This window comes from Amia ocellicauda, chromosome 13 (assembly GCF_036373705.1).
Source record: "Amia ocellicauda isolate fAmiCal2 chromosome 13, fAmiCal2.hap1, whole genome shotgun sequence".
Classification (NCBI taxonomy): Eukaryota; Metazoa; Chordata; class Actinopteri; order Amiiformes; family Amiidae; genus Amia; species Amia ocellicauda.
Window position 1 is genome coordinate 6179688 of NC_089862.1, and position 25482 is coordinate 6205169.

The 25482-nt window shown below is 38.7% G+C and overlaps 1 protein-coding gene across 1 annotated transcript in view; it reads right to left on the reverse strand.

Annotated features, from left to right (window-relative positions):
- The window catches only part of fbxo41 (F-box protein 41), a 51465-nt gene that overhangs the window by 21273 nt on the left and 4710 nt on the right, over positions 1 to 25482 (reverse strand). The window contains exons 2-3 of the mRNA XM_066719781.1: positions 6412 to 6619; positions 39 to 118 (exon numbers count right to left, since the gene is read on the reverse strand). Coding sequence (XP_066575878.1) covers positions 39 to 118; positions 6412 to 6619 — 288 coding nt within the window. The remainder of the gene's footprint in view (positions 1 to 38; positions 119 to 6411; positions 6620 to 25482) is intronic.

Below are 25482 nucleotides of genomic sequence, written 5' to 3' on the forward strand. Positions count from 1 at the left end.
CTGGAAAGGGAAGTGTACACTCAGTTTGAGAGACCTACCCAGTACTTGGTGAGGAACGTCGGTCTGACACTTGATACACTCCCCTGGAAACACCCGAAGTGCTGGAGTTTCTCTCTCTCTGAGGGAAAGAAAATTCAAAAAGATACATTCAATGTCCTCTTCCTGAAAAGTATGCAGTCTGTAGAAATCAGTAAAATTAAATTGTTGTTGAATATCATTGGATAAGTCTAACTACAATCATATTAAATTGCATCATGCACAATGACATGATTCCTCCTGTAAATAAATTGAAGGAAGAAACAGAGTTAAAGTAACTAAAGAGTTAAATACGTCCTGAAATTCTCCAACACTTGAGTGCTGTGTAGACTTAGGAAACAGGGTTATATAGGTGTGGTGTTTGGGATGAATTACTTAGAATGAATATCAAAGGATTGCACTTCACCAGAAGGATCGCATAGTGAAACATAGACTAAATATTGTGTATACTAGACAAGAATACCACTCAGTCAGAATAAATTACTTTACTTGGCGTTTAAAATCCCAAGACCTGTGGTATATAGGTCAATTAAAAGACATACCAGGTCCGTTGTCTGGAGTAATAAGGGGATTTAGGGAGTATCGCTATACATTTAATTTTCATATATAACTCTTCCACATTAATGTGCTCACCAGTCCGAGAACTACTTTATTTTCTCTTGAGTATTTTGCTGTGGAACATGCATCTGTGATTGCACGGCTTCTCTTTTTGCTAAGCTTGTGCAGCAATTTCCCTTAACCAAGAAGAACAGTGAATATAAATAATACATTGGCTAAGATCGTTATAATAGCACCAGCAATATGGGTACATTTAAACTTAAATCTATTCAGTCTTACAGTTAATTGCCTTTTTGAATCAAAAATGTTATTGCAATTTCAAACATCCAGTGCTTTCATTTAAATAAACAACAAAAAAGTAAAATCCAAAGTACATTTTTAATCATATTTTCATTATTTCAGATCATAAATGCAACAACAGTCTTAATATTGACCACTACATCAAGTATTATCTAATTAGTCCTCAATACCTGGGGTACCTGAATTCTGTTCCTTTAGACAATTCTGCTTCCTGCTTTATCTATTCAGACTTCAATATGCATGTGTTCAGCACATTTTCATTATTCATGAAATACACTTCCAAAAGGCCATTCTACTGCCATGCCAAAACAAGCCAAGAAACATAATCAGTGTGGTTAGATGCTTTACTAACAAAATGGATGATCTAAATCATAGGCCTATGCATTTTCCATACTTTTTCATGTATTTAATGTGGTTAAATTGTGGGGTGAGTAAGCTTCTGGTACTATGTGTCAAAAATGTGAATCTAGTTCAGTCTAATTTAAACATGCACTGGCTAGAATCAAAATATGATTTTATTTTTATCACAGGGAGTGAAGAAAAGCATACAGCAGTTGACATTTGTGTCAGGAAATAAATAAATATAAAGCATAGTATGTAGTCCTTGAACAGTAACGTGAACAGGGCATTAAGAGGGCAGGGGCTCGCCCGGGGGAGGGGTGCTGACGAAGTACCAACTGGTGGGGGAATTACATATCGTCAGCAAGTGTTAATGCAGCAGGCAAATCTGGGTATTAGGATATACTCTATGGGTGTTATTACAAGTGTTTGGTTGAATATGGGTTGTGTTTGTATGTTTTATAGGACAAAATAAATTGAACTACTACTTAAAGGTAGGGTGTGCAATCTTTTCCAGAAACATTTTTTGGTATACTGGTTGAAAGTCTCTTCACATCCTGATAGCAATCAATACTTTAAGTGGTCTAAATGTAAAAAAAAAAATATATATATATATATATATATATATATATATATATATATATATATACACTCACCTAAAGGATTATTAGGAACACCTATTAAATTTCTCATTAATGCAATTATCTAACCAACCAATCACATGGCAGTTGCTTCAATGCATTTAGGGGTGTGGTCCTGGTCAAGACAATCTCCTGAACTCCAAACTGAATGTCTGAATGGGAAAGAAAGGTGATTGAAGCAATTTTGAGTGTGGCATGGTTGTTGGTGCCAGATGGGCCGGTCTGAGTATTTCACAATCTGCTCAGTTACTGGGATTTTCACGCACAACCATTTCTAGGGTTTACAAAGAATGGTGTGAAAAGGGAAAAACATCCAGTATGCGGCAGTCCTGTGGGCGAAAATGCCTTGTTGATGCTAGAGCTCAGAGGAGAATGGGCCGACTGATTCAAGCTGATAGAAGAGCAACTTTGACTGAAATAACCACTCGTTACAACCGAGGTATGCAGCAAAGCATTTGTGAAGCCACAACACGTACAACCTTGCGGCGGAGGGGCTACAACAGCAGAAGACCCCACCGGGTACCACTCATCTCCACTACAAATAGGAAAAAGAGGCTACAATTTGCACAAGCTCACCAAAATTGGACAGTTGAAGACTGGAAAAATGTTGCCTGGTCTGATGAGTCTCGATTTCTGTTGAGACATTCAGATGGTAGAGTCAGAATTTGGCGTAAACAGAATGAGAACATGGATCCATCATGCCTTGTTACCACTGTGCAGGCTGCTGGTGGTGGTGTAATGGTGTGGGGGATGTTTTCTTGGCACACTTTAGGCCCCTTAGTGCCAATTGGGCATCGTTTAAATGCCACGGCCTACCTGAGCATTGTTTCTGACCATGCCAATCCCTTTATGACCACCATGTACCCATCCTCTGATGGCTACTTCCAGCAGGATAATGCACCATGTCACAAAGGTCGAATCATTTCAAATTGGTTTCTTGAACATGACAATGAGTTCACTGTACTAAACTGGCCCCCACAGTCACCAGATCTCAACCCAATAGAGCATCTTTGGGATGTGGTGGAACGGGAGCTTCGTGCCCTGGATGTGCATCCCACAAATCTCCATCAACTGCAAGATGCTATCCTATCAATATGGGCCAACATTTCTAAAGAATGCTTTCAGCACCTTGTTGAATCAATGCCACGTAGAATTAAGGCAGTTCTGAAGGCGAAAGGGGGTCAAACACAGTATTAGTATGGTGTTCCTAATAATCCTTTAGGTGAGTGTATATATATTATATATATATATATATATATATATATATATATATATATATATATATATATATATATATCTTTTGTGGAAGGAGCAGGACTAAAAAAGGTTCGACCAATCATTGCATTCGGTCCGCATGTTATGATAGGATGTCCTTCCTGTCTGTCAATCTATATTTGCATACCGTCGCGCAACTTGTTTGCACAGACAATCACACGTCATCAGCGCGGAAACCTTGACGCTGTGCGGAGCGAGCGCGAGAATGAAAGGCGAGCCGCAGCTACTATTTTTAAAAAATAATGACCGTAAATAAGTTGTTTACTTTCGTTATTATTGTAATATCTAACCTGTGAATGAGACATGCCGTTCTGAAAGTGTTGCGATCGATTCCACCCTCACGTCTCTCCTCCCGGCGCTGAGACTCTGCTCTGTGTGTGTGCGCATGTGTGATAGAGGGGGCGTGGCTTTGGAGACGCTCTGAAGCGAGGGCGGCTCTATGCTTTCAAAACAAGCTGCTACTGCTGCCTCTCAGGATTGCATATCCTAGCTTTAACTAGGTTTTCAGTCAAAAATACACACTGATAAAACTTCTGTAAATAATAATCAAAGTAATTAACATACTAATGCTAAAAAACATGTACCAAGCAGCACAAGAGTAGCACATATGAAAAAACCAATTTCTGAGAGTTGTGTGGATTTGGAACTTTTATTTTCCCCATCAGGTTTTTAGCACAGATGAATACATGAGTATATACTTATTATGTCATTCTTTATTATATCCTTGTGATTTTTAATTATTAAATGGCTTATCTTTGAGTGTTCACGAGAGTCTGAATGGGTGGATGTCACATGTGTTTCATTCTCTGGCAGACCCAACATAACCTTTTGGGTTATTTATAATTTTATTCTGATGTTTTGCAGCTGTAGACTTGCACAAAAACGTGTCACGGTGAAACAGTGAACAGTGAATTTGATAACTAAGTATGGTGCTTGAGATCTATGGTCTGGTTCGTGTAGCACAAATTTCCACAGTTCTGCATAGCTCTGCACTGTTCCAATTGCAGAAATCTGCACTACACGAATGCAACGTCTTTTGTAACAGTTTGTTTATACAACAACAATGTAATAACATCGTACTCGATATGACAAGACTCATGGCCACTGAAAACCACCTTAAATTACCTTACAAGTCGATATTTTTAAATGAGACACCTCGAACAAAATCGCACATTTCACTCCTGACACATAGTAAACCTTCTAAATTTACAGTAGGTAACTGCCAATAATAGGTTATTTATAGATCCAGAATACATGCTCTTATTGGATATACAGTTAGGTCCATAAATATTTGGACAGTGACACAGTTGTCATCATTTTGGCTCTGTACGCCAACACAATGGATTTGAAAGGAAACAATCAAGATGTGCTTGACAAGAAGGCCACAAGAGCCAGCAGGAACTGAAGACAGCTGCAGTACAGGCCGGGCAGACCATCACCAGGGAAGAAACCCAGCATCTGGTGATGTCTATGGGTTCCAGACTTCAGGCATTCATTGACTGCAAAGGATTTGCAACCAAGTATTGAAACTCACCATTTAATTCATGATTATGTTAGTTTGTCCAAATACTTTTGAGCCCCTAAAATTGGGGGGACCACATATAAAAATGGGTGTAATTCCTACACCATTCACCCAATATAACTACCCTCAAATTAAAGATGAAAGTCTTGTTTCCTTTCAAATCCATTGTGGTGGCATACAGAGCCAAAATGATGACCATTGTGTCACTGTCCATATATTTATGGACCTAACTGTACGTCCAATTCAGGTACCAATCGAACATGATTTCCGGACACCATGCTCGCAGAAACAAATAATTTGTAAACAAAATTATTTATTTTGTTATCAATTAATGTTGATAAAATAATATCAATCTATATTCTGTTTATAATTAATAAGTAATGCAGACAATGATTCTGAGCCATTTTAGTGAAAAACAATACTCATGTCTGTGATGATGACGAAGCATATGACAAAATGGTGTCTAAAAAACTGCAACTGTATTTGTATGTATTTCTTTAAAAGGAAGGTCTACCTTAAAACCTTCACAGGCTCGAAACAGCACAGTACCCTCTCCACATAAACTTCTCTGTGCTCTGCTGTTGGCTAAACATACTCCAACGGCTTGTGAAAACATTAGAAATAGATGTGCCCGAGTCGGAGAATGTGGCAGAAAGGAACTCATCGTAAAAAAATAAATCTCCCGAGAGACTTGTTTTTCACGCAGTACTTGGCCTGTTCACTCGTCCCTCTGAAACGTCAGCCTCACTGCATCACTCTGCATGCAATCTCTGTCTTGAAAACCCTTCTATTGGGAAGTTTCTCCTGCACAGTGAAACTTGAATCTTTTTCCATTCGTGTAGAATGTAGAAGTCCTTTCCATTGATCCTAGACTTTTTTTTAGTCGTAATTATTTAATGGAAGAATAAAATGACTGAATAAGCATTTAGTTTGAGTCACACTATGAACATATTTTGTTGGGTTTTTTCCCCAGACTGTAGTGTGGGGGTCAAAATAATTCCTCAGTTATGCAAATTTGATATGTATCTAAAAATCATACCCTGCTCAAGACAAGTACATTATTAAACCTTTCCAACTGAAAATTGACTTCTGTGGAATAGAAAACACAGACCAATGTTATATTTGTTTCTGTATCATGTAGTTCTATGCTCCTATAGAGGATAATGTTTGCCAAATGCTCAGTGGATTGTAATTTGTTTAAATAGTAAACTCAAATGTGCATTAATGTTTATATTTAAAAAGGAGGAAAACTAAAAATAATAAAAATGGGGGGAACACACTTGTGTTTTAATATTCATGGTACAGCACAATGCCATTCATGTGTATAAATATTCATCATGCACTCTCCTATGCAATATTTATTGAATCTATAGGAATCAGAAAGCCTTTTATTTTCTGTGAAGACAGAATTCAGACAGAGGGTTGATTTCCATGACAATATGGATATCATGGAAAAATACAATATGTCAGAGGTATCGTATAAGCTTATATTTCTGAACGTGGGGTGCTAGGTTTTTTGTTTATTACGAAAAAATATAAATGTTGTTCTCTTTTCTAAAAAGCTAAAAATATATATTAATGATATAAACAATAATAAGCATCATAATAATAAACTACTTCTACAAATATTGATTACAATAAGAACAACAACAACAACAACAACAACAGAAAATGCTGCAAAGCCTTGTAATACAAGTGAAAAACAGGCATAGGCATAGGGAGGGGATCAGCAGCCCCTACCTGCCGGCTGGTGCTCTTGGACCCGGGCACACTGCAGCGTCCCAGGCTGCCATTGGGCGTGGTGCCGCAGCTGCTGATGATCTGGAGCTGCTTCTCCGCACGGTCGGCCCTGTCCAGCAGCTCCTCAATGAACTGCTGCAGGCGCACCTTGGCGTTGGCCTCCCGGGCTGCTGTCTCCTGCAGGAACTGATCGATCTGAGCCACTTCCCTGTGCAACGATACAGACAGGCATGGTCACTGGCATTGCCCTTAATACGCACACATACAGACACACAGACACAGACACAGACACGCGCACACACACGCAACATGCACACACATACACACACTCACAAACACACACACACACTCACACGCGCATGCACACGCAACATGCACACACACACACAGAGGCCAAGATACATCTTTGAAATACAAAGGATTTTCATGATGCTACAATTGAGATATTCATCTTTCACTCTTTTGAATACTGAGGTATTTTAAAGTTCTTACACATAATATGTTATTTCAGTAACAACAACAGTGACGTATCTTTCCTGCAGTTCAGAAGGTGGCCGTAATCACAAATCATTTATAAAATGGAAAAATGTAAACCTTCTAGCAATTTGCCAGTCAATACGCTGAGACTTAATTCCTGTAGGGTTACATTGACTATTAGGGTCTAAAACATTCTTTGTTTTGATCACGATAAGACAAGAATAGGCCCTGTTTCAAAGAGTAGGCAATTTGTGACACTTGTAGCTTTTGTGTAGTATGTACACTGTGAAGTTGAATGGTCTCTACACATATTACACTGACAAATCTGCTTTTCTACTGAACAACACATTTCAACATGTCTTGCATTTATCTACCTACATCTCCTCTGCTTGTTAGCATTGTCACTGCTTGCTCTGGTTTCTGTTTGACTATAATGTAGCCTGTATCTCTGAGATGTTACATGCACTTGCAAACCGCACATGTCTTCAGGCCGTGGCTACCCTTTAAATGGCCTGTCTGGTTGTGCTAGGTCAGTAGTTATCATTTTGTGTGAAATACATTTCTCCACAGATCATAAGCCACTGTTGCCATAACACTATATCAGATAGATTAAATGCTTTAAAATAGTCAAGATCCACAATGAAACAAGGACCCTAGGGCAGAGATGGGAACTTAAAAGTCAAGCTGTTGCAATGCAAAGAACTGGCCTTTCACTCTCGCAAGAATTCCCCAACTCTGCTCAGCGACTGGTAAGACCTTGACAAGCACAATTTCCTTTTTCGGGCTTCCAATTTCATATTTCTGCACAAAGTTATGAGTGCAGATGGTATGTTCTGCATGAGTATCTTCACTTTCTCTTCCTCTTTTCCACTTAATGAGCCTCTCTCAGTATTGGGAATTGAGGATTTAAAACACTTTTATGCAGATTTTAGACTCACAGCTTAACAGATGAGCCCACTGCATGCTGCACACAAATCCTAAGAAAAAACAATATGGGGCCAATACAAGACAGGAATCAGTAAGGCGTATTTTTGCCCATTGACAGCTCTAGATTTTTCACATCTGTTCTCTTATTTATTTGAATCTCCTCAGGCAAGAGTAGCACATTGAGATTTAACATCTCTTTGACTGATAAGTCCCGTTGCAAACACGTTAAATAAAACACGAAGGGGTTTATTCTGAAACTCTTACATCATTCAATGGTTTATGCTTCATAGTTATAAAATGACTAATATCCCTCTTTTAACAAAAAACAGCTTACTTGCCAAAACACAAACTCAAAGATACTTAGACAGATGGAAAGATTTTGAACAGCCTCAATAGATTAGAATCGGAAATGGCACATCTCCTTTTAGAAAGAGGTTTTCGAGCGTGATCAGAACAGATAATACATAATGTCAGGGTTCTTTATGCATACATGACTTAGCAGAGTTTACACACCTTTGTGTGGGAAAGTAAAAAACAAGGAACACATTCATAAAAACAGCTTTATACCTCTGCCGCATACCAGCAATTTTCCCTCTTGTACAGTTTTTCCCCTTTGTAAAGTGGTCTCTGTATCACCTCCATTATAATGCCAACCCCACCTAGTGCCAATTTCAGTGCCCGTCCCAGACCTGGTGGTATAATGATGGAGGAGGGTAAAAGAAATATAAAATGTATGAAACCTTACTATTGAAAAACTATTCATTCATAATTGCAGATGACATCAGTATTTGAATTAACTTAGAGGCCCACGGCACAGCAAGACTGTCTATGAATCGGCTGAACTGTAACGCCCGATAGTGATTGCTGCTTTATAAAAGCCTTCAAGGAGCGGAGACCAATGTGAAGAGCAATGATTGCAAATGGGGATGAGTGTTGTAGAAGCCATGCTCATTCTCTACAATGTGTGAGAAATAAAGCTAAGCAGGGCTGCATCAGAACAATGCAGTCCTTGGCCATCTCTCTTTGCAGCTCACCTTGGAAACAAAACAAAACTAAAAAGCCTCATCTTTGGTAGATTTACTGATGCGTTCAGGATGAACTGTGAAGGAAACCTAGTGGACTATCTGTGAGAAATCTATTTTGCTTTCTGCATGCATTGAAAAAGCAATTTGAATAGATGAGAGCAAATACATCTAAAACTTCATCATATGTAAATATGTGTAGCTACAGTGAGGGAAAAAAAGTATTTGATCCACTGCTGATTTTGTATGTTTGCCCACTGACAAAGAAATGATCAGTCTATAATTTTAATGGTAGGTGTATTTTAACAGTGAGAGACAGAATAACAACAAAAAAATCCAGAAAAACACATTTCAAAAAAGTTATACATTGATTTGCATGTTAATGAGGGAAATAAGTATTTGATCCCCTATCAATCAGCAAGATTTCTGGCTCCCAGGTGTCTTTTATACAGGTAACGAGCTGAGATTAGAAGCACTCTCTTAAAGGGAGTGCTCCTAATCTCAGCTCGTTACCTGTATAAAAGACACCTGTCCACAGATGCAATCAATCAATCAGATTCCAAACTCTCCACCATGGCCAAGACCAAAGAGCTGTCCAAGGATGTCAGGGACAAGATTGTAGACCTACACAAGGCTGGAATGGGCTACAAGACCATCGCCAAGCAGCTTGTGAGAAGGTGACAACAGTTGGTGCGATTATTCGCAAATGGAAGAAACACAAAATAACTGTCAGTCTCCCTCGCTCTGGGGCTCCATGCAAGATCTCACCTCGTGGAGTTTCAATGATCATGAGAACGGTGAGGAATCAGCCCAGAACTACACGGGAGGATCTTGTTAATGAAGGCAGCTGGGACCATAGTCACCAAGAAAACAATTGGTAACACACTACGCCGTGAAGGACTGAAATCCTGCAGCGCCCGCAAGGTCCCCCTGCTCAAGAAAGCACATGTACAGGCCCGTCTGAAGTTTGCCAACATCTGAATGATTCAGAGGAGAACTGGGTGAAAGTGTTGTGGTCAGATGATTTCCAAAATCAAGCTCTTTGGCATCAACTCAACTCGCCATGTTTGGAGGAGGAGGAATGACCCCAAGAACACCATCCCTACCGTCAAACATGGAGGTGGAAACATTATGCTTTTAGGGTGTTTTTCTGCAAAGGGGACCGGACAACTGCACAGCATCAAAGGGACGATGGACGGGGCCATGTACCGTCAAATCTTGGGTGAGAACCTCCTTCCCTCAGCCAGGGCATTGAAAATGGGTCGTGGATGGGTATTCCAGCATGACAATGACCCAAAACACACAGCCAAGGCAACAAAGGAGTGGCTCAAGAAGAAGCACATTAAGGTCCTGGAGTGGCCTAGCCAGTCTCCAGACCTTAATCCCATAGAAAATCTGTGGAGGGAGCTGAAGGTTCAAGTTGCCAAACGTCAGCCTCGAAACTTTAATGACTTGGAGAGGATCTGCAAAGAGGAGTGGGACAAAATCCCTCCTGAGATGTGTGCAAACCTGGTGGCCAACTACAAGAAATGTCTGACCTCTGTGATTGCCAGCAAGGGTTTTGCCACCAAGTACTAAGTCGAAGGGGTCAAATACTTATTTCCCTCATTAACATGCAAATCAATTTATAACTTTTTTGAAATGCGTTTTTCTGGATTTTGTTGTTGTTATTCTGTCTCTCACTGTTAAAATACACCTACCATTAAAATTATAGACTGATCATTTCTTTGTCAGTGGGCAAACGTACAAAATCAGCAGGGGGATCAAATACTTTTTTCCCTCACTGTATGTAGGATGGATTACTTATACATTCTTAAGACTTCCACAGCTAAGAAAAAACATACCCATTGGCTCAATATGTTCAGGGTATGATTTAACTGGACTGGATTGCTAATAACATGATGTCCTTGAGGAATTAAAGTACATAGCACACTACTAACCCCTAAACCTCCCTGGTGATCTAGGCTCTAATATTCCTTCAATCCCTAGATTAAAGGCACTGACCCCAAGTAATTAAAGTGTACTAAATTATTTCCATGGCATGTTACACTTGGCAGTTATTAATAGACTTGCTCCTTTTCCAAAGCAGATAATTAAGGTAACAAACCGCTCACCTTTGAAAGCTCATTGTTGTGTCTAAGCCGACTCTGACACCTATACATGGTTATCGGTCTGGCCAGTTGCTGGGGAACATCTCTGTTAAATGTGATACCTTTCGTGTAATTACCTTTTGCAGTCTTCTTAATTAAATGATATCAAAACTACAACACCCATGGCCCTACATCACGACATTTAGTGAAAGGCAGACATGACTTTGGAAACTTTAGGATGCATGTGTACACAATTATAACTCTCGCTTTCTGAAAATATTTAATTTGTAAGAGTATTAACCCACAGAATGCGTTTTTATTGAATCAGTGATACCAGCTTTCAGTGGAGTGTAAAAATTAAATACATTATAGTGCCAGTGCTTCATTACCATACAATCTGTACATCGATGTAAAAAACATTAACCTAGAAATGCCATAAAAATAAGCTTTACATTTGTAAATTTGCACTGTATTTAATGTATGTTGTAAAATTATATGTACTGTATACCAACTATACACTTTACTAAAGGACACATAAAATGGCGTAGTTTGAATTGACTGGTACATATTCAGGTTAGTTTACAATCAACATTACCGATGGTAGGTGGCAGCACTGTGAACAAGCATAACAGGAATACAATACATATATAATGATATGAGCAATAATTTCATAGTTAAGAAAACCCTGCTTTAGGATGAACAAACAAAAAATGGATGGAACTTACATCACTGTGATATGGGCTACAAATTGAAAAACACTTATTAGTATGCCAGCTATCACATTATTTGGAGCTCTGAACACAACCCTATATATTTTTTCTTTCAAGGATCCTTTCAAAAGCAATGTATTATTATTGCCTCAGCTACTGGTCTTACAAACTAATAAAACAAATGCTAAAAGGTACTGTTTGAGTGCACAGATTGTGTTTATCTTCACAAAAGAGACATACAGGGGAACTGGAGAATTGGAAGGTCAGCTGCACCTTTTTCAATGGTTACATATACCTCCTGACCTTATTCATGTCATCTGTTTTTAAGAAAGACGGGAAACAAACAAGGTAGTTTCAGGTGTCTGGTATGGGGTACATAAATGGCTGATCGGTAGTACCGTGACAAACAAATGATACTCCTGGTCATGTTTGCTTGGCTACCAAAAAAATCAGTTTGGGCGAGCGATGGATACTGCGACTGGAAAAGTCTGTCACGAAGTTGTTAAAATAATTTTGCGATATTTAGGTTGTTTATTTATATTTATGTATTACACTGAATAAATAAGTATAAATTGAATGGTTACTATATACGTTGTTTTAGTCTCTATTGTCATCCCTTTTTTGTTTTAAACTAAATCTGTAATCTGTGCTGGTGTTGCGTTTTCAAATTCATGCAGACATTATGGCTACAGTTTATACGTCATGTTGTTTGCTGTTGTTATTATTGTACAGTTCAATAACCTTTACTCAAAATGCAAACCATCTTGGTTGATACTTGGCTGTAAAACACATATTAAATGCAATTAACCTGTATTCTGGTTTTGTTTTTTGTTTTTCCCGATACGTGCCTCACCTGTCAAAAAGTCACCAGCCACCACTGCAATGGATCAACACAATCATTAAAGCAGCAGGAACAATGGCGCCTAACAAGTATAATAAACAATGTTTGCTTGTATTCTAGTAACTTTGGCATTGACATTATTTCAGGAGGTACAATTGGTTGGGTCACACATTTGTCTGTTTGGCTTTTATTATAAGTTTTAGTGGTACTCAACACAGAGTCTGGTTGCCCTGGATACCCCTATATATTATACCTCCTGCTCGCACTATGGAAAAATAATATTTTAAACAACCATTAAACAGTAACAACATGTGGTGTACAATCATGTGGTAAACCTATGGAAAGCATTATGTAGGAAAATTAGTTGGATAGTTGGCAAGGAAGCTGTTTTCAATCGTCACCTCTTATTTACCTGCTAGGGTGATTGGAAAAATATCCATATTCACAGCATAGAAAGTGATCGCTAGTTTACAGGTCAATAAACATACTTGCATTAAATAAATAAAAACTTGCATTTGTCAGTCAAACAAATTTCAAAATTCGTAAGTTTCACTTCATCATTTGTTTTTTGTTTGTTAGTTTTTTCTAGAAATGACACAGCACTACTTATGGGCCATTTTTGCATCCAGACTACAATGTCACCAATCATTCGTTTCTGTAGGGACGTCATAGCTTGAGGAAACACAGTGTTTTGAATTATGCTTTTACCATGACATCTGAATTTAGGCAGTTTAAAATATTTGTAATATCAGGCTTTGACATAAACAAAGTGCATAATTTAGACTTTTAACATTTAAAGACCATGGTAATGTAAAGCATTTTTTTTATCCGTGATTTATCTTAGATTTGCTTTGAGCAAGAAATATATATCTTGAGAACAATCCAAGATATTATGGACACCACATTACATGATAGTATCAACTATAAGGGTACCTGCTTATTAATTTATTAAATAAATACATACAATAATACTACATGTGTAGTTTGAATCTTAAAACAAACGCACAGAAAAACATAACTGAAAATACATTGGCCATTTTCTTAGTTGAATTACAGACTGTCAATGCTAAGAGATTGGCAATGAAAATCTCTGAAGCCACAGACAGATAAATTACAATCATTCAAATACAATCTCTCTTAGGAAGCTGATAAGAAAAAGCATATTCGTGTTATTACTCTAGGGAAATATAAATGCAATGACTCCTAAAAACACAGAGTGCAGAATTACAAATGCCATCTTTGAGTACTTCCAGAAGATAACCAAGTGAACCCAGTACTTGAGCCGTTCTGAATAGATTGATACTATGAATGCACCTGCATGATTCCTGAACACGAACATAAAAAAAAGAACATATAAAAAGCAACAGGGACTTCACATGGAACACAAGACAAGGAAAACAAAAATGAAAATGAGACAAAGGTTAATAGATGTCCAGTTGTAAGCCTAAACTTTTCACCTTTCATTTAAGGTGTTTCACATGCAAAATTGCTTTAGAAAGGCACTATATTACACATGCAATTCTTAAGCACTCTTTGTCACACTGGGGTTGCAATCTGACCAATTATATTCCAAAAGAGGGGAAGTGGGTGTCCAGAAAATCTGTGTCAGCATGAAAAGACAGTATGTATCCTTGTCACATTGTTGCTCTGCCATGACAAACTGCACCGTTTCATCCTCTTGGTGAGCAATGATTAGGTCATCACTTCACACTTCTCAGAGTCAAAGAAAATAGCATGTGGCATTTAGTGGCTAATGCACTGCTGTCACTCTATAGGGCCACAAATGAACTCTGTCCTTGACATGGGGTCTGCTGCCACATTCAGGGTTTGATACAGGAGACCAGTAACATAACTGAGCAGAACTGAGCTCTGGAGGAAGGGGAACGAAGAGGGGGTAAATTTGAAGCCATTGTTGTGGTGCTTGGCCATTTGGATACTGTGAATTCCCAAGTTAAAACCAGTAAGCATACAGGATAGGACACACCCTGCTCTCCAGGATGTAGAAAGAGGACTTAACTGGATTAGCAACATGTGAGCCATAGTAAACACAAAAGTAATTTCACATGATGGTGAATAAATAGAAACATTTCCGTACATAAAAATATAGTAGATCTAGTTATTTAATTCTGAAATGGAGGCTGTTAAAAATTGGAAAGCTGTGAGGAGACATTTTTAAAGTATATTTAAATAATCTAATTTTCAGGTCACAAAAGATATATTCATAGGGTCTCATATTGTCGATGAGTTCAGAACGTGATGTTCCATGGTTTGTCAGGCTTCTAATCCATTCAGCATACATTCAGCCCATGTTCTCCCACATCTCAGGGAACTGTTAGCTAAAGATCCACAGGGAGGGCGAAATTAGCATTCACGTGCTCCCAAGTGGCTCACCAAAGCTTCTACTTGGAGTGCAGGTTGGGCCCTTTAGGTTCACAAATCACATATGTCGAATTTCCTAAGGGCTGGCACGCAAAATTGGCTGAGCACTGCTGGATTTGGGAGGCTGCAAGTTAGGCAGGTTTTTACCATGTAGTAGTCACCCCTTTGGTTTTTTAGGCATCTGTTAGCCATGTTATCAGCAGCAGTTGCGTTAGTCGTTGGTGCACAGCCTCAGATCAGTGCTGTTTGCTCGGCACTCTCAGTGTGGACTGAAGCAGGTGTACATTTTGGGGGACTTGTAAATGTCACCATCAGGTCTTCTTTGCTAGTACAGGGGTCGTAGCACTGAGCCGAGATGATTAACAATTGTCATCAGCCATCTGGGTTAGAGAAAGTCAATTGGCTGTAACTGATTCACTGCCCCCTCCCCAGAATTAAGCTCATCTTGTGAGACCATGATAAAGTCATCAACACAGAGCTCAACCTTTCCATGGCTCAATAGCTCAGCAATATCTGTCAGGTAAAAAGGTCTATCTACACTCTCATTTACAATATTTCTAGAACGTGTGGGATTACATCGGCAGTGACAAACTGGGAAAAGATGTGACACAGCTTGTGTGTCAGTTTCATCAGAAAAGGTTTTATAATGTTGTTTTTGACAGGCAGGCAGGCAGAGATGGCGCCAACTGTTTTTATACAATCCTCGACACCAATAGAGCCCTTCTAAAAATTATTAAGAAAAAAAAGAAATCTGTCACTTTTGGTGTACAAACCCTAGTTGTGAGCTTAAAATAGAGCTTTTTCATCTTCAATCATCAACAGCGTACTTGCTCACTACTAAATATAGATGTGTCTGGAAAAATTTCACAAAGGACACTTATCAGCAATCATATTACACTGTCTTCAAGATGCCGAGTCTATTTATTCTCAGCATCTTTTTTGAAACTAGATAAATTACACAAAATGACTTTCCCACTCATCCACAGAAACTTGTACCTTATATAATTCCAAGGGATACATTTAATCATAAATAGGATTACAGGGATTTTTGCCTCTAAGTATCCTCCGGTGATAATATTAGAGGATCTTTCTTCATGAGCTGAAATAACCTTCAGTGAAATAAGATGAGTTGCTGTGAATACTAATTTGTACTTTGGGAACTGCAAGCATAGCAATTAAGCATTTCTCATACACCGCTTGTATGCACATCTGCTAAATTAGAAAGTAGTCTGGTACTGTGAAGTGGAAGGCACCGAATTAGGTAATGAGGGAAGCCCCCACCCACTTTCATAGTTAACAGTGGTGGTCTGCTAAGAAATACTGGTTAGAATTAAATTATTTATATTATTTAGATCTAGAGATCGAAAAAAGGTTGATCTCCCCTTCACGCTGTGAATTACCTCAGTAAAAGGTTTAAAGAAATCTCTCTGAACAGCCAGCACTGAAATTAGATGTAGATGAGAATATCAAGGCTCTGTAGTGTGGGATATAATGAGCCACCTTGTGACAGTGGGAACTAGTGCAGTGGTAATTTCGGAGTATAGAAGGCATCAGTGGGTGTTCAGATGCAATACATTTCACCAACATTTGTTCAATCCATTATAAAAACACATGATATTGTGTTTCAGGTGGGGGTAGTTCAGAAAGGCATTGAACAGGACTAATGACCAACACAAGAGAGACGCAGTATTTGTTTCTTACTAGTTCCACGTGCTTAAAATGTAAATCTTTCCATACATAAATACAGAACAACTAAGGACAATCAACACAATTGCTAATTCTGGGCAGAATGCATTTTAGATGATAGACAGATAAAAAAAACCTGTACTTCCCCCTTCGCAAGAAATTGTGGTCTCATTTCAGTACTGCTCTTGAAAGGGCTTTCTCTTTTCCCTTTCTAGTAATGTTACCCTTGCCGACACTTTTCTTTTTCATGGTGAAAACACAATAGATGGTTATACATGTCTACAATATAATTCAGTAATGGAAATCTGAAATAACATAATAGGGTGTTATTACTGTTGTCCCTGAGGCTTAAAATTGATTTTGTGCTCTTTTTTTTCATACTTTCAGCTATAAAGACACAATTGTTAACACAGTAATTGCACCTGTTATAAATGCAGCTGATCGTACAGCTGTATTAGTATCATAACACCGCCTGAAGTTTTTATTGTGTGCTATATTAATTAAGTGTATAGAACAGGTGAAGGGGAGAATCAGTCATTAATGGAGTATGACAGGGACATTTTGTAAAGTTTGATGAACACAAATGAGTGCGTAGCAGGTGCAGGCTGAGCCCACGCTCGGATTTGAACCGCTACCTCGGACACACCCCCGAGGGCCCTGCTCCTCACAGCCGCAGCAGCAGAGCAGAGAACTCGCTATGCCAAAAGACTGGTCCCTTGACATGGGTAGTCTACAGTGAGGGAAAAAAGTATTTGATCCCCTGCTGATTTTGTACGTTTGCCCACTGACAAAGAAATGATCAGTCTATAATTTTAATGGTAGGTGTATTTTAACAGTGAGAGACAGAATAACAACAACAAAATCCAGCAAAACGCATTTCAAAAAAGTTATAAATTGATTTGCATGTTAATGAGGGAAATAAGTATTTGACCCCTTCGACTTAGTACAAAACCCTTGTTGGCAATCACAGAGGTCAGACGTTTCTTGTAGTTGGCCACCAGGTTTGCACACATCTCAGGAGGGATTTTGTCCCACTACTCTTTGCAGATCCTCTCCAAGTCATTAAAGTTTCGAGGCTGACGTTTGGCAACTCAAACCTTCAGCTCCCTCCACAGATTTTCTATGGGATTGAGGTCTGGAGAGGCTAGGCCACTCCAGGACCTTAATGTGCTTCTTCTTGAGCCACTCCTTTGTTGCCTTGGCTGTGTGTTTTGGGTCATTGTCATGCTGGAATACCCATCCACGACCCATTTTCAATGCCCTGGCTGAGGGAAAGAGGTTCTCACCCAAGATTTGATGGTATATGGCCCCGTCAATCATACCTTTGATGCGTTGCAGTTGTCCTATCCCCTTAGCAGAAAAACACCCCCAAAGCATAATGTTTCCACCTCCATGTTTGACGGTGGGGATGGTGTTCTTGGGGTCATTCCTCCTCCTCCAAACAAGGCGAGTTGAGTTGATGCCAAAGAGCTCGATTTTGGTCTCATCTGACCACAACACTTTCACCCAGTTCTCCTCTGAATCATTCAGATGTTCATTGGCAAATTTCAGACGGGCCTGTACATGTGCTTTCTTGAGCAGGGGGACCTTGCGGGTGCTGCAGGATTTCAGTCCTTCACGGCGTAGTGTGTTACCAATTGTTTTCTTGGTGACTATGGTCCCAGCTGCCTTGAGATCATTAACAAGATCCTCCCATGTAATTCTGGGCTGATTCCTCACCGTTCTCATGATCATTGAAACTCCACGAGGTGAGATCTTGCATGGAGCCCCAGACCGAGGGAGACTGACAGTTATTTTGTGTTTCTTCCATTTGCGAATAATCGCACCAACTGTTGCCACCTTCTCACCAAGCTGCTTGGCGATGGTCTTGTAGCCCATTCCAGCCTTTTGTAGGTCTACAATCTTGTCCCTGACATCCTTGGACATCTCTTTGGTCTTGGCCATGGTGGAGAGTTTGGAATCTGATTGATTGATTGCTTCTGTGACAGGTGTCTTTTGTACAGGTAACGAGCTGAGATTAGGAGCACTCCCTTTAAGAGAGTGCCCCTAATCTCAGCTCTTTACCTGTATAAAAGACACCTGGGAGCCAGAAATCTTGCTGATTGATAGGGGATCAAATACTTATTTCCCTCATCAACATGCAAATCAATTTATAACTTTTTTGAAATGCGTTTGTCTGGATTTTGTTGTTGTTATTCTGTCTCTCACTGTTAAAATACACCTACCACTAAAATTATAGACTGATAATTTCTTTGTCAGTGGGCAAACATACAAAATCAGCAGGGGATCAAATACTTTTTTCCCTCACTGTATACACACAACCAAGCACAGCGAGAGATTACGTCACTGTATCATACACTATGAGTCCCGTTACATGTACATGCAGGTGAAGGATTTTATACATCATCATTATTATTATTAATTTCTCAGCAGATGCACTTCCCCAGGGCGACATACAGTTTTCAAAAGATATACATCATAAATACTCAAAATGATGCACTCTAAACAACCAATATGTAACCGTCCTGCCTAATTCTTATTTTCATTTATATTTTTTCTCCAAGACATTAAAATCTTCATTTCAAACAGGTATAGCAATTCACGAGGCTAACATCTAAATAAATGTAGAATATTTATCTTAAACTACGATAGTAAATTGTAGGACAAAATGGAAAGACTAATAACAGTATATGCCCTTGTCTCTATGCAAAAAATGAACGCGAACGTCCCATTTCAAGGTCAAAAAGCACTTGACTTCCTGATGTGGAGAGCCTGAGCAATGAGTGATGGTAAGAGACTTTAGATTGGGACATTAACTATGCATATGGACTTTGCTTGTTTGCCAGCATTTGTGTTTACTATTAGATATCTGTTTAGAGAGGGACCTCTTATGTGTGTTAGTTTAGGCTTAACAAAGAGTTAGGTTTAGGTTTTGGTTTGCGTACGTCTATTTTGTTTCTGAGCAAGCAGGCACTATAATATAATCTGTTTTTTCACCATACTCTCCTTCCTTTGCGTTTCCTTAAAACCCACCTGAGAGCTCCCGATGCCATGTCAAACCCCCTTCAGTGTCACAATTGAGGACAGGGCAGATGAAATTAGATAAATGCAAGTAATTAAATCAAATAATCAAATGATGGACAATTGTTTCTTAATTGATCACTCTTGAATATTCTACAGGGTATCCCATAAGTCTGGAATCATAGGGGAAATTAATTAATTCATATTTAACACCATTTCTCCAGACATCATTCACCGTGTGATTGCTGACTGGGTATCTCGTCTGGATTTGTGTATCTGGAATGATCTGGACTTATGGGACACCCTGTAAGACAATTAGAAGTGTTAATAAAAAGTTAAAAAAATTCTGGTCACACATAGGATATTTCTGGCCTCGAAAGTGAGTAAAACAATCCCTTCTCTTGAATGTATGTTGTATGTGGGCTGTTTTAAGACTGGATCCCTTCAGCTTTGCATAGAGAAGGTCAAAAAACACAAGCTTTCAAAATGTGGAAAAGTACAGTCAATGGATTAAATATTACAATTCTTAAAATTCTAATTTTACTGATTAGTTTCTAACTGTATACTGTGTTAGTGTAGCTTTTATTTATGTTTTAACCAATTTCCCTTGCAAATAACTATTAGTACACAAATACCTTCTGAAAAGACTAAAACTGAATATCATTATATAAAATGTATTAGTATTATTATTATAGCTCTTAAAAACAACCATGGGATTAATTTTTCCTTAGCATCTTATTTGTTTGAGCTCAGGCATCACATTTGCAGGAACACAAGTGTGTGGGTGTTACAGATCCTCTTCACAAGCAAACAATCTCCAGAACATTGGAATAAATGCAGAAAGGAGTCTGAATAGAGTTGTACAGAACATTCTTCATTATATGCAAAAATAGTATAAGTATCCTTTGGCCTACATCAAATACAAAAAAATACAATGGAATCTCAAATGTAGTAAGTCAAACAATGCAAGCAAGCTTTTGATATTGCTTGAAAACCACACTATGGGACATACAGTATCCCCTTCCATAGCAGAATCTCCAAAAAGTTAGATTTAATGTTTAGTTGTTTTTTGTAGTTTTTTTTGCCTTTTAAATTGAAAGGATTGGCATGTTATGGAAGCACAGCCACGCCCACCATAATCAGACAGAGATACGTAATTCAGGTGCCTCCACCACTATTGGTATTTCATGTATTTGTACCCTGTGGGTAATCGTCTCGGCTAAGTGTCAGAAGGAAGAAGGTATTAGAGTATTAGAGCCACTCCAAAGCACTTTCATTCTGAAGGACTATAAACCAGCACATTGGGTTTGTCTCAGCATCCTCCTGCCCAGCCAACTGGAGAAAGCTGCGGCTCAACCACATTTACACTCCCACAATCAGATGGAAGTTAAAAACTCTGTGGTGCCAGTGTATTTACAGCTTCAGACTTATTAGGCCATCTCCTGAAATTATGTAAACCAGGTTCATCCGGGGGCGGGACAATTTTAAGGATATTTTATTAAATCTACTTTCAATATGTTAGCATATTATTGCTTGTATGAGGTATAATGTCTAAGGGTTGCTTGCTAGCAGTACTTCAAATATTGTTCTGTGTCTCGGTCAAATTAGTTTGCCATTCTGCCTCTCAAGAACACTTGTTTCCAAACACTTTCACTTTAAATTGCCAATAAAAATTCAACAGGATTTAATGAAACCGGGAAGGCAAAATGAGAAGTGTATGCTTGCTCCTTTTAAACAACTCCCTTCTAGTTCTTGATGTAATGCATGTTGACATAGCACTTTGGGAGGCAAGGAATTAGGAAAGGATGAAAGAAGGGTTTTAAAAATGTCTAATTTCCAGTGCGTTTGAATGTTTTATAATTACTTAAAACACTTGCACAAACGATAATTCTTCTCCTGACAAATGTGACACTTGGGACAAGGCAGTTAAAATGAAATTTCTTTCCACTGCAGAAGGAACTGTTACACATTATAGACATCATTCCAAATAGTATGCATTCAATCATCAGAAATATCTAAAGCAAAGCCCAATGGGATCCCTGGCATCACTTCTCAAGAAGGAACATGGCTTTATTTTGGATAGCTTTTTCCTCATTAATGAATTCCCATATTCTTTAAATGTTCTTATGCCAGACAAATACATAATGTAAATACTCAACATCAGTGACACTTTTATATTAAAAATATAGCTATTTTTATACACAATATATACACAACATGGCTAATGGATATTAGACCTCAGAGAGTGTTTGAAGTTAATACAATACATGGAAGTCCTACAAACTATTAAGCTTTACTGCTTTATTTACATTTGTGTTTGAGGCCAATGTAAATGACTACGCAGTGTTTACATTTTAAGGGGCCCTCTACTATTTTTGCCTCAAGGCTGTTGGCAAAGGGGAAAGCTCAATTATTTTTCATTGATAAATTACTTTTGGCAGGTAGGTGTAACCCATTGCAAAACTGCAATGAAAGTGCTTACATAGGAATGTGAAAAGGATGCACAAAAACAATGGAATTATTTGAGGTCAACGTATCACTTTAAGTAAACTGCAAAATGTACCATCAGCTCCTGTCCAAAGCAAAATCATGATTCCAGAACATTCAGGTGCCTTAACTGTAACTTGACTTGTATACTATAAAATGGTGTGCCAACAAAAAGCATGTGAGCAAGCAATGTTTTGATTTTCACCTCTAAAAATCTCAATGTGATTCACAAAATTCCTCTAGGTCACAAAAACAAGAATGGGGAGAAACACTGAAGACTATAAAGCTATACCATACAATTAGCCACATGCTACAGGATTTCTTTAGATGTCTTCCTCAGACCTGATAAAGCTCAATTTTGGTTAGCTCCAGAGGTCCAGCAGTATGGCTGCTGGGAAATCCAGGCCTTTTTATGCTTCAATGTAGCAAGGCTGTCTAGAAAATACAGTAAAGAGTGCAAAATATTTGTACATAATGTAACAAGGGAGTTAGACTATAGTCAGTTTTGATTAAGACCAATTTCTAAACGAGAGCAAGCAACTACACCACTGGAAATCATTAGCAGAATACCAAACCTAGGCCATGAACACAGATTAGTTTTGACACAAATATTTTTCTTAGAATCTGAATGTGGAGCACAATAATAAATTATCCTTGCTCGTAAGGTAGTGTCCTATAATGTCCACCACAAACATGCTGTTCACTTCACACTATATGAACAGAAAGATGTACAGTGCATCTGGGAAATATTCACAGCGCTTCACTTTTTCCACATTTTGTTATGTTACAGCCTTATTCCAAAATGGATTCAATTCATTATTTTCCTCAAAATTCTACAAACAATACCCCATAATGACAACGTGAAAGAAGTTTGTTTGAAATCTTTGCAAATTTATTAAAAATAAAAAACAAAAAAAGCACATGTACATAAGTATTCACAGCCTTTGCTCAATCCTTTGTTGAAGCACCTTTGGCACCAATTACAGCCTCAAGTCTTTTTGAATATGATGCTACAAGCTTGGCACACCTATTTTTGGGCAGTTTCTCCCATTCTTCTTTGCAGGACCTCTCAAGCTCCATCAGGTTGGATGGGGAGCGTTGGTGCACAACCATTTTCAGATCTCTCCAGAGATGTTCAATTGGGTTCAAGTCTGGGCTCTGGCTGGACCACTCAAGGACATTCACAGAGTTGTCCTGTAGCCACTCCTTTGTTATCTTGGCTGTGTGCTTAGGGTCGTAGTCCTGTTGGAAGATGAACCTTCGCCCCAGTCTGAGGTCCAGAGCACTCTGGAGCAGGTTTGCATCAAGGATGTCTCTGTACATTGCTGCATTCATCTTTCCCTCGATCCTGACTAGTCTCCCAGTTCCTGCCGCTGAAAAACATCCCCACAGCATGATGCTGCCACCACCATGCTTCACTGTAGGGATGGTATTGGCCAGGTGATGAGCGGTACCTGGTTTCCTCCAGACATGATGCTTGCCATTCAGGCCAAAGGGTTCAATCTTTGTTTCTCATGGTCTGAGAGTCCTTCAGGTGCCTTTTGGCAAACTCCAGGCGGGCTGTCATGTGCCTTTTACTGAGGAGTGGCTTCCTTCTGGCCACTCTACCATATAGGCCTGATTGGTGGAGTGCTGCAGAGATGGTTGTTCTACTGGAAGGCTCTCCTCTCTCCACAGAGACACGCTGGAGCTCTGTCAGAGTGACCATCGGGTTCTTGGTCACCTCCCTGACTAAGGCCCTTCTCCCCCCCTCGCTCAGTTTGGCCGGGCGGCCAGTTCTAGGAAGAGTTCTGGTGGTTCCAAACTTCTTCCATTTACGGATGATGGAGGCCACTGTGCTCATTGGGACCTTCAATGATGCAGAATTTTTTCTGTACCCTTCCCCAGATCTGTACCTTGATACAATCCTGTCTCGGAGGTCTACAGACAATTCCTTGGACTTCATGGCTTGGTTTGTGCTCTGACATGCACTGTTAACTGTGGGACCTTATATAGACAGGTGTGTGCCTTTCCATATCATGTCCAATCAACTGAACTTATCACAGGTGGACTCCAATCAAGTTGTAGAAACATCTCAAGGATGATCAGTAGAAACAGGATGCACCTGAGCTCAATTTTGAGTGTCATGGCAAAGGCTGTGAATACTTATGTACATGTGCTTTTTTGTTTTTTATTTTTAATACATTTGCAAAGATTTCAAACAAACTCCTGTCACGTTGTCATTATGAGGTATTGTTTGTAGAATTTTGAGGAAAATAATTAATTTAATCTATTTTGGAATAAGGCTGTAACATAACAAAATGTGGATAAAGTGAAGCGCTGTGAATACTTTCCGGATGCACTGTATTACCTATACAGTAGCCTAATAAAGGGATGTCTAAAATATGGCTTAAAATATGTGTTTTATGCTGTGTGTACTGCTTGTTTGGTACACATGGTAAATAAGCATTTAAGAGGATAATCACCATGAGTAAAAGGAAGGGGAAGAAATACTATTAATGTTTTCAGAGCTACCTTGAAATATCTAAGTATCAAATTGAATTGTAATTGATTTGGCTTCAATAAGACTGGCTTGTGGAGGGCTACAGGGATCCAAGAATAAAGTACGAAAACAAGAATGCAAGTAGTATGATGACATATGTTGTTTCCAGGCAAACAAATATGATTTGAGGCACTCTTTGTATTATTTCTGAATTGAAGCCCTGTCCCACCAACCACATTCTCCAATGAACAAATAAACACTGGGCAAATAGGCTGTCTAGGGTATGGGATTAATAAGGTGAGGAAACAGGATGTTGTTTGCTTTCATTATGTATCCTTGCCATGTTTTCAAAGGTATCATGAATAAATGTAAATAAAGGAAAGCATTACAGATGGGTATGGCAGAAAATCCATCGATGAGGATTCGTTTCACCAAGGGACAGGGAAGCCCATAAGTTAAAAACAACAGATCAGTAGGGAACAGCTTGATCTAAACAGTGATATAAGGCTAAGTTTACCAAAACCTGAACATACTTCACAATGCATAGCAATCCAATGAGTTGAGACATTACAAAGGTTTAGAGAGCAAACTATGATAACAATATTGAAATTCCACACACTACAGGAAAAGAAATATGGATTGGCCAAGTTCAGATTACAGCGAATCCAAACATCATTCACAATCTGAGAAACATTCTGATATTATGAATGCTTTATTCACTATGGGGCCATTGGCCTTAGACAGTTTATGCAAATAAATAAATTGGAACATTATGTAAGTGTTTCTGTATGCCACTAAATTATTACTTAATAATAAGATAAGATCCCTCGAGTGGGGTCCTTGTTTTAAACAGAAATTAAAGAGAATTGTTTGTAACCTTCCGTATGTTGTATAGTTCTAATAATAATAGTTCTAATAATTCTAATAAAACCAAAAGACAACTGTAAGT